This window comes from Nematolebias whitei, chromosome 8 (genome assembly GCF_014905685.2).
Source record: "Nematolebias whitei isolate Nwh7 chromosome 8, NemWhi1, whole genome shotgun sequence".
Classification (NCBI taxonomy): Eukaryota; Metazoa; Chordata; class Actinopteri; order Cyprinodontiformes; family Rivulidae; genus Nematolebias; species Nematolebias whitei.
Genome location: NC_056505.1, coordinates 45,636,405 through 45,646,933, shown reverse-complemented (window position 1 = coordinate 45,646,933; position 10,529 = coordinate 45,636,405). Strand labels below are relative to the sequence as shown.

The 10,529-nt window shown below is 41.3% G+C and overlaps 1 protein-coding gene across 1 annotated transcript in view; it reads left to right on the top strand.

Annotated features, from left to right (window-relative positions):
• The window catches only part of LOC119413705 (tenascin), a 159,992-nt gene that overhangs the window by 60,201 nt on the left and 89,262 nt on the right, over nucleotides 1-10,529 (top strand). The window contains exons 8-9 of the mRNA XM_037680760.1: nucleotides 1,042-1,227; nucleotides 7,313-7,402. Of these exons, the coding sequence (XP_037536688.1) occupies nucleotides 1,042-1,227; nucleotides 7,313-7,402 (276 nt within the window). The remainder of the gene's footprint in view (nucleotides 1-1,041; nucleotides 1,228-7,312; nucleotides 7,403-10,529) is intronic.

Sequence of the window (10,529 nt, the reverse complement as noted above, 5' to 3'; positions counted from 1 at the left end):
TATATATATATATAATTGGGGGCTGAGATGGGGTAGAGGCAGGGCAGCTGACCTGGGACCAGAAAGTCACAGTTCAACCCCCAACCATTCCCACATGTCGTGGTCTGTCTGAACAAGACACCCAATCCCTAATTGCTCCCCGAGCACTTACATAGTTGCCCACTGCTCCACCTGGGTGTATCTCAGGTGTGATGGGTTAAATGTAGAGAACTAATTTCGCCATTGTACGGGAACAGAATATGATGACAATCTCAGACACCCTCTTCCCATTCCTTCCCTTAATGATGACCAGTTAACCAGTGAATACTGGGTGCAGTGATGGGTATGGTAGTTACAGCCAGTTATGAATTTTAGTGCACCATGATAGACAGCATCCAACATCTGCAGGGTTCTTGTAGTATTCATATAAATATTGTCACCGTAGTCAACGGAGGGGAGAAATATGGCAGTTACAAGGTGTTTCCCAGCATTCAGAGTTAGACAAGATCTATTTCTCAAAAGGAAACCCAGTTTAACTTGCAGTTTCTTTACCAAGTTTTCAACATGAGGCTTAAAACTTGAGAAATGCGAGTTTGAAAACAACATCCCTTTGGTTTTACCAGCATTTAGCACCAGTTTGAGATGGAACAAATGGAAGAACTTGCTCTGCTGAAGTCTTTCCTGTTTTTATATCAGCAATTCAGCAGCCACTTAAAATGCATCATGTAATAGGAATACTGTATTTAACATGGAATTTCTATTAAAGTTTTTTAACAGAGTAACAAACTATAGTTCAAATAAATAATTGAAATTAGAAATCAGCATATTGGGCATTGGAATGTGAACTATTTCATAGAAATGGCTCTTACCCTTAACTTTTTCTCTTTTGCTAGTTTTAGCTTTTGTTTTGCTAAAATTCACTTTGAGTTTTTCCTAACATTTGAAGGGAGCAGTAAAACCTGCAAGTAGAGCTGATCCTAAAACAAACTTGATTTGGGCCCACAAACAGTCTGGTTTGATGAGACTCCTTTTGTTTAAATGACGTGTCCTTGTATCCTGCAGACCTGGACGCTCCCAGAGACCTGCACACCGTGGATCTGACAGATGAGAGCATCACTCTGGAGTGGAAAAACAGCCGGGCTCAGGTGGACCAGTATCGCATCAAGTATGGCCCACTGTCTGGAGGCGAGCATGGAGAACTGCTCTTCTCTCCTGGACCTAAAGACTCCACCCAGGCTAAGATCACTGGTATTACAAAACCACTTAAACAGATTGAACATGTTACCAACTGCTGCTGAAAGGCAAATCTTAACAATTTTGTCCATGTCTGTTTGTCAGATTTTAATGTAACTCCCAGAAAGTAATCACTGGATGTACATCAACAAAACATTACCTTTTGGAATCAGCCCGATTCAAAATGGCTGCCACAGCAAATCAACCTTTTGGAGGAGAGGCTGTCTGAACTGGAAGCTCGGCTCCACGCTGTAGAAAAACCAGTAGCTAGCCAGGTCCCCTTAGATAGCGCGGAATCACAGAGGCTAGCTCCCGTTAGCGGTCCTCCAGCAGACCCCGAGCAGCCGGGACCCCAGGCCGACTGGGTGACGGTCTGGAGCAAGTGTAGTGCAAAGGCTAAGCTCCCAGTTCACCACCGACCCGTTCACATTTCTAATAGATTTTCCTCGCTCAGTGACACACCTGCTGAGAAGCAGACCCTGGTTATTGGAAGCTCCATAGTCCGAAACGTGGCTTTAGGGACTCCAGCGGCCATAGTCAAATGCATTCTGGGGGCCAGAGCGGGCGACAGAATCTTATCTGAAACTGCTGACTAAGGCTAAGCCTAAATACAGTAAGATTGTTATTCACGTCGGCGGTAATGACACTTATGCCAATCGAAGGTCACTAAAATTAATGTTGCTTCGGTGTGTGACTTTGCTAAAACCATGTCGGACTCCGTAGTTTTCTCCGGCCCCCTCCCCAACCTGACCAGCGATGACATGTTTAGTCGTATGTGGTCATTTAACCGCTGGGTGTCCAGGTGGTGTTCTGACAACGACGTGGGCTACATAGATAACTGGAGTTCTTTCTGGGGAAAACCTGGTCTGATGCGGAGAGATGTCATCCATCCCACTTTGGACGGAGCCGCTCTTCTTTCTAGAAATTTGGCTGATTTTGTTTATTCCCCAAATTATTGACAACCCAGGGTCCAGTCCAGGAAGCAGAGTTGTAGTCCTCCACACCTCTCTGCTGCTTCTCCTCTGTTACCCACCCACACCCACATTGAAACAGTGTCAACTCGCCTACGGCTCAAATTAAGTAAACAAAAAATCAGCTCTAAAAATATAAACCATAAAAATCTGATTAAAATAAACACAGTTACTTTACCAGAGCAAAATCATAAAAGCATTAAATGTGGATTATTGAACATCAGATCTCTTTCCTCTAAATCCCTGTTAGTGAATGAACTGATAACTGATCATCATATTGATTTATTGTGTCTGACAGAAACTTGGCTACAACAGGAGGATTTTGTTGGTATAAATGAATCCACTCCTGTTAATTATTTACATTTTCATGTTCCTAGAACAACTGGCTGAGGTGGAGGAGTAGCTTCTATTTTTCAGTCAGGATTATTGATTAATGCCAAACCAGTTATTAGTTATGATTCTTTTGAATCACTGTCCCTCAGTCTTTCTCATCCAAAATGGAAATCAAAAAAGCAACTTTTACTAGTTGTTATATATCGTCCACCAGGCGCTTACTCTCAGATTTTGTCTAAATTCTCAGAATTCTTAACTGACTTATTATTAAATACTGATAAAATCATCATAATGGGTGATTTCAATGTTCATGTGGATGTTGAGAGTGATAGCTTAAGCATAGCCTTTAATAATTTAATAGAGTCATTTGGTTTTACCCAAAACGTCCGCACATCTACTCATTCTTATCATCACACTCTTGATTTAGTTCTGACCTATGGTACAGAGATTAAGGACTTGGTAATAGTTCCTCAAAATCCTTTTCTGTCCGACCATTTTTTAATAACCTTTGAGTTTACATTAAATGACTACACAGTCACTGAGAGTAAATTTAATCTCAGCAGGTGCTTATCAGAAAATGCTGTAACCACATTTAAACAATCTCTTCCATCAATGTTTTCCTCTGTCTTGCAGAGTAATGCATCAGAGAACAGAGACTTAGATCATCTAGTTGATCATCTTACAACTTCAATGCAAACTTCACTTGATAAAATTGCTCCACTGAAAAAGAAAGTAATCAGTCAGAGGAATCTGGCTCCTTGGTTCAATTCTGAGTTACGTACTTTAAAGCAGGCATCTAGAAACCAGGAGAGAAAATGGCGCTCTACTAATGTTGAAGAATTTTATTTAACTTGGAAAGATAGTCTGCTAACATATAAAAAAGCTCTCTGTAAAGCTAGAACTTTATATTACTCATCTTTAATAGAGAAGAATAAAAATAACCCTAGGTTTATGTTTAGTATTATTGCTAGACTAATTAAAAGTCCCATTTCTGTTGAACCATGTATCCCTACAACGATAAGTAGTGATGACTTCATGAGATTCTTTATAAATAAAATTATTTCAATTAGAGAGAAAATTCAAACCATCCTTCCTTCTACTATCTCTAGTCCCCTGTCAAATGAGGCAACTTTAAAAATTTCACTAGAGCCTGATTTATGTTTGGACAGTTTTTGTTCTGTTGAGCAAGACTGAATTTTTCAGTCTTTCTCCCTCCTTAGATGGCATTAATCTGTCCTCCAGCTCTAATGTTAAAAATCTTGGTGTTATTTTTGATCAGGACACGTCTTTTATCCCCCACATTAAAAACGTTACTAGAACCTCCTTCTTCCACCTGCGTAATATCACTAAAATTAGAAACATCTGATCTAAAAATGATGCAGAAAAACTGGTCCATGCATTTGTCACGTCTAGACTGGACTATTGCAATGGTTTATTATCTGGATGTCCAAATACTTCTTTAAAACATCTTCAGTTGATCCAAAATGCTGCTGCCAGAGTCTTAACTGGAGTTGGTGGGAGAGATCATATCTCCCCAGTTTTAGTTTCTCTCCATTGGCTCCCTGTCAAGTCCAGAATAGAATTCAAAATCTTACTTCTAACCTACAAAGATCTCAACAACCTAGCTCCATCTTATATTACAGATCTTATTGTTCCATATTTTCCTAACAGAGCACTTCGCTCTCAGAATGCAGGTTTACTTGTGGTTCCTAGAATTTACAAAAACAGAATGGGAGGCAGATCTTTCAGTTATCAGGCTCCTCTCTTGTGGAACCAACTTCCAATTTCTGTCCGTGAGGCTGACACATTATCCAGTTTTAAAACTAGGCTCAAGACTTTCCTTTTTGATAAATCCTATAGTTAGTGTCGGCTTGGGTTTCCTGAGCTGTCCCTTAGTTATGCTGCTATAGGCTTAGACTGCTGGAGGACAAACTGACCACAATTTTCACTCTGCTACTGTCTTTACTTACTCTGCTCAACCTGTTTTGTATTTGTAATTATTTTTTCTATCCTTAACATGTTTTTTTGTCTTTCAGATATACCTGGACCTATATCTGGACCTACTATTCTGTGTTCGTCTGTCTGTCCTTCCTGTCCTCTCAACCAGCCGGTCAAAGCAGATGGCCGCTTGTCCTGAGCCTGGTTCTGCTGGAGGTTTCTTCCTGTTAAAAGGGAGTTTTTTCTTTCCACTGTTGCCACTGTGCTTGCTCAGGATGGGAGACAGCAACGAAGCCAAGATTCATCTTGTCTGCTGGATTCCTTAAATAGAGAACTTTACTAATTGGCTTTTATGTGAATGTTCCTGTAAAGTGCCCTGAGACAACTTTGTTGTGATTTGGCGCTATATAAATAAACTGAATTGAATTGAATTCAATGCAAACATGGCTATAACTCAGTCAGTTGGATATATTGAGCTATAATTTGATGTTTATAACCAAAAGTCAGCACATCAAGCATTAACCCATGTATCAGTACTGCAGGAAGTTGGTCTGATGTCATAAAACAGCCGGATCTCCTCCATTAGAAAGAGATTTGTGATGAAAACTTTTGCATGAAAAAAGGACCTTTAATTGTGTGAATGCTTATAAAACATTCACACAATTAAAGGTCCTTACCGAGATCCATTTTCCTTGTGTATGGTTTTGGGCATCCAACTTGTTCCACAATTTTTGTGTTATTTCAACAATTCATAGATGAAAATGTCCAGCTCATTCAGAAATCTCCTGCTCTGACTTTTGATATTTGTGCAGTATTTACTTTTAGAAATATTTGGCTTCTTTAGCCGTATTGTTCTCAGTGAAAATGAATGGAGCTCTCTACATCCTGGATGTGCTGTTTAAAACATTTAGCTGCTCATTTCAGCTTTTTTTTCAGTTTCTTTCTCTTCATTTCAGCATTTTCTTTCTTTTTTCCTGCTCTTTTCAGTATTTCTTGTAAATCTTTCTAAGACCCCTTTATCTAATTTCTGCTAATTTTTGCTTTACTAGGGGTTATTTTCAGCTTTTATCTAAGTTCTCAACTACATTCTAACTTTTTGTCTGCCAACTTCCACTTTTTGGCAACTTTTTACCTAATTTCAGCATTTATGTGCTTTATTCATCTTCTTTCTCATCATTTTTAGCCATTTCTGCTTTTTTCATCTACTTTCGGCAGATTTTTCTGCTCATTATTGTTTTTTTGCGCTCTGTTAAGCTTCTACTAATTTAACCTTTTTTGTGTTGCTTATGGGCAGCACAGTGGTGCAACTGGTAGAGCCGCTGCCTCTCAGCGAGCAGGTCCCTGGTTAAAATTCCGGTCCGGGGGCCTTTCTGGGTGGAGTTTGCATGTTCTGTCCGTGCATGCGTGGGTTTTCTCCGGGTGCTCCGGTTTCCTCCCACAGACCAAAAACATGCATGTTAGGCTGATTGGTAACTCTAAATTGTCCCTAGGTGTGAGTGAGAGAGTGAATGGTTGTTTGTCTCGTTTGTCTCTATGTGTCCTGTGATGGACTAGAGACCTGTCCAGAGTGTCCCCCGCCCCTCGCACAGTGATTGCTGGACATGGGTACCAGCAACCCCAGTGACCCAAAATGGAAGAAGCAGTTAAAGTTAATGGATAGATGGATGGATGGATGTGTTGCTTATGGCATTTCTGCTAATTTCAGCATCTTTCTACATCTTTTAGTTTCTATCTGCTAATTCCAGCTTTTTCATCTACTTTTTGATACTATCAGCTTCATTGTGCTCCTTTCAGCTTCTTCTTTCTAATTTTCAGCTTTTGGTGTATTTTAAATAAGCTTTAGCTTGTTCAGAAAACTCTTGTAGCAACAAGCCTTCATAACACATTTTTGCAGGAAATGCAGTTTCTATAGTTAACAGCATTTTAACTATTCATTTTCTTTTTTTGTGTTGTTAAATTCTTTTTGACAAAGGACCCATTTTCTTAAGAAACAAACAAAAACCAGTCTAATGTTCATGCACTAATTCAAACATTTGTTTTGTGGTAATAAAAAGCATTTGTGGTTCTGATCGTTCTGAGTGATGCTGACAGTATAAATGGATTCCTGTTTGTTTGTTTGTTTGTTTGTTTGTTTGTTTCCAGGCTGTAGTGCTTTAGACCAGCATGAGGCACAAACAGAAAACAAGAAACTCCCAAAAATTAACCACTAGTACCTTTGTTTGACCCACTTCTTTGTCCTTGGGAGGCCTATCCAATGAAAATGAAGCACTGTGTCCATTCAGCCTCCTCCCCCCCACACCCCTCACACACACCGCCCTATGCTCTACACACACCTCAGCACTTCTTTCACACACTTATTATCTGTAATTGCCTTCACGCTCGTGATTTTATTGATAATGAGTTTCCCGGGCATTAGGTGTAATTTCATGCAGCAAAGCTCTGTGGTCCATGACCTCTGTGGGAGTTAATAAAGGAATTAGAGGCGATCAGTGTGAGAGAGGGCTTGATTGTAAAGACCAAACAACCCCTGGAGTCTTCAGTATCTCAGAAAGAAGTGTTTCTGCTCTACAACAAGGGCTCTATACATCCATCAATGCAAATACAACACTGATGTTCCACAGTGAACACAGGCATACCATGAAATGCAATTAGGCTCCAATCTATTGTGCAATCAAGCCACAAGAAAGTGTTTTTGTGGCCCCGGAGCCATTAGCTGAACCAGATGGCCACTTGACTACAGGGGCTTCCCTCGTCTCATTTGTTGACACCTCTGTGAATTTGCTGAACTAAACATGAGGTAGGCTTTTTCTTTATCTCAGCACCTCAGTGTTTTTATGTTCCACTCTTGTGTTGTGCAGACCTGAGACCAGGAACAGAGTACGGGATGGGTGTGACAGCAGTGAAGGATGAACGGGAGAGTCTGCCCACCACCACTAACGCAGTGACAGGTGAGAACACACATGGAGACTCACCGGGCTCGGGATGCATCCATTACAGCTTTGCTTAAAAAAAAAAATTTAAAACAGATCTGGTTTGTGTAAACGTTTTTAAAAATCATAAAAATGCACACATCATATATGAACCATCAAAAAAATACATATATATATATTTATATCACCTTTCATTTTATGTTGTGATACAATCAAGGCTTAAAGCGCTCGGCCGGGGGCTGCCTTTCCATCTTTAGAGTGAAACAGCCCACCGGTCCGCCTCAACTTAACTTTAGTTAAAAGACAGGGATTACATCCAATCAACTGAAGCTTGTGTTGTCTTGACAAATCACTAACAGTAAGATGAGTCATAGAAAAGCAGGCGTATGTATGCGGCTTTGCGGTCAAATCAAATCCACTAGAAGATGGAGTTCATCACACTGGGACAAAACACAATTTTACTGGAGAGCGCAATTAAAAACATGCCCCCATTTTAGTCGCTCTTGCTGGAAAGACACAGCATCTCAGCATCTCCTTTTAATTAGGTCAAAAGTACAAACTTTACACTATACAGTAGTCCCTCGCTTCTTTGCGGTTCATTTTTCGCGGACTCGCGCTATCACGTTTTTTCAAAATAAGATTTGACATGACACACAACTGGCTGATTGATGGATGAGCTGCACGATCGACATGGAATTTTTAATTAAAATAAATTATTTTAAATTATTTAGCACCTGCTGCACCTGTGTGTAGCCCACACTGCAGGAGAAAGTGGCTGTTTAAATCTGGTCCTCCGGACGTTTAAAAAACAAACAAAAAAAATTGTAGAAACATTTTGTCTTTCATCCAAAAGACTTCTTCAGTCTGAGGTGCTGTATTCAGCTCAGTCTTATAAATAGCACCTTCTCATAGTGGATCAACCAGTTTGCTGCTGACAACCAAAACCAGCTGCTCACATGGTCAAGAAGAACCATCAGTCTAACAATGGATCATTAGCACACTGATGGCTGTTTACTATTCACAGAGGGCTGAGTGATACTAGCAATCACAGCATTGTAAGAGGGGGACAGTTGAACACGGAGGCCTCCACCCCTGTTTAATGATGGACGATTTCTTTTCACAAAGATGGCCTCCTTTACTCCTCTCTCAAACCATCGTTCCTCTCTGTCCAGGATGTGAACATCTTCATCCCTGAAAGAGTGACCGCTGGCCTGGAGATGAGTGTAGACTGCAAAATCCGGGCCTGATGATGTTGATCTTCTGTGCTGGGCCATCCTTTTGGCCAGTGGCTCTTTAGTTTCCCTGATGTAAGACTGATCACAGCCCTCCTGACTCTGAACAGCATACACAATATTACTCTGTTTGTGCCGGGGGACTGGATCTTTGGGATGAACCAGTCTTTGCCGTAATGTGTTCTGGGGTTTAAAAGCCACTGGGACGTTGTGTTTAGAAAATAAACGTCTCAGTTTCTCTAATACTTCTGCAACATACGGAATGACCACTGGTCTGGGTCTGAGTTCCTCCTTTTCACCTGATGGCTGACTGGAGTCCTGTTTGGGTTGCTTCTCTGCTTTCAGGAAGGCCCAGACACCTGGGTTAAAATTAAATCTCAGGAAGTCCAACATTTCGCTGATCACATCATCTCTGTGGATAAATATATAAAGTTCACACGAGAAGATGTAAAACATGGCAGGTTGGCTTTCTTGGACTGTGAGGTCTCAGTTTCTGATGGAGGAGATTTGCAAACTGAGGTGTACCACAAGCCCACCCACACAGACCAGTAATTGCATTTTGACTCCCATCACCCTCTGGAGCACAAGTTAGGAGTCATCAGGACTCTGTACCACAGAGCAGACAGCATCTCCACTAACTCAGGAGCCAGGCAGAAGGAGAAATCCTACACAAGACAGTCTGTAGAGCCGGGGTGCCCAAAGTGGGGCCTGCAGGCCAAAGCTGGTCCACCAAACTATTTCTGTCGGCCCGCCAAGCTGTCCTCATATATTAAAATTTCCTTTGAAGAATCAATGTGCTTACACTCATTGATTACGCCCATTAACTTTATTGTTAGTCGGCCTGACTTCCATAATTTAACTACACGGATTACACAGTAGAGTAGATCATTTATCCATCCATACAGCCATTATCTTTTACCCGCATCTTCCATTTTGGGTCATGGGTGTCGCCGGTGCCTGTGTCCAGCTATCACTGTGCGAGGGGCGGGGTACACCCTGGACAGATCGCAAGTCCATCACAAGGCCTGTAGATAATTTATGTATTTTTTAAATAATTTGAATTTATATTTTTATATTTCATTTTGACAGACTTTCTACCATCCCTTGGCAGTCTCCTGCCACTGAATAACCTTTTCCTTTGATAGAACACACTTATAAGTCGCAAAGTGTTTAAAAGTGAATTGTAAATATGAACTGGTTTCAGTGGTGATTTGAATTTGCGTTGCGTTACCTTGCGTTCTAGAATTGCACCGCTCAAAGTGGCTGCATGTTGGAGCAGCTCTGTTACTTTCATTCTGAGATTTTGCTTTTGGAAACTTAATTCCTCTTTTTCTGGATGTAAATCACATTTTTTGGATGGTTGTTTCCTCTGGTATCGGATGCTGTGCAGCTGGACGGATTTTTACTGAAATTTTTTAGTTTTGGACGTTTGTTATGATGCGTAATCATGGCAACAAGGCAGTTTTCTACAACCAACAGCAGATGATTAACATCTCAAAAGCTCAAATAATATCTCAACTACAGCCCCAAATCTCAAATGAGTTGAAAAGGAAGTTTTGTGGATGCATTCTCATCTACCTGCCAGCTGTGCTCGAGTACCTGACCACTGAGATCCTGGAACTAGCAGGAAACACGGCTCATGACAGCAGAAGGACAGGATCGTCCCTCGGCACCTACAGTTGGCTGTCCGCATCGACAAGGAGCTCGGCAGACTGCTGGGAGGAGTGGCCATTGCTCTGGGAGGAGTTCTGCCCGACATTTGGGCAGTCCTACAGCCCAGGGGAACCGAGAGGCCAGCCGAGTCTGGGTGGACGGATCGGATGACATCTGCAGTCAGTTTCTTAGGATCCACTGAGGGGTGGACCTTTACAAGAGATCCTTCCTGTCTACAGCCATCAGCATCTATAACATCT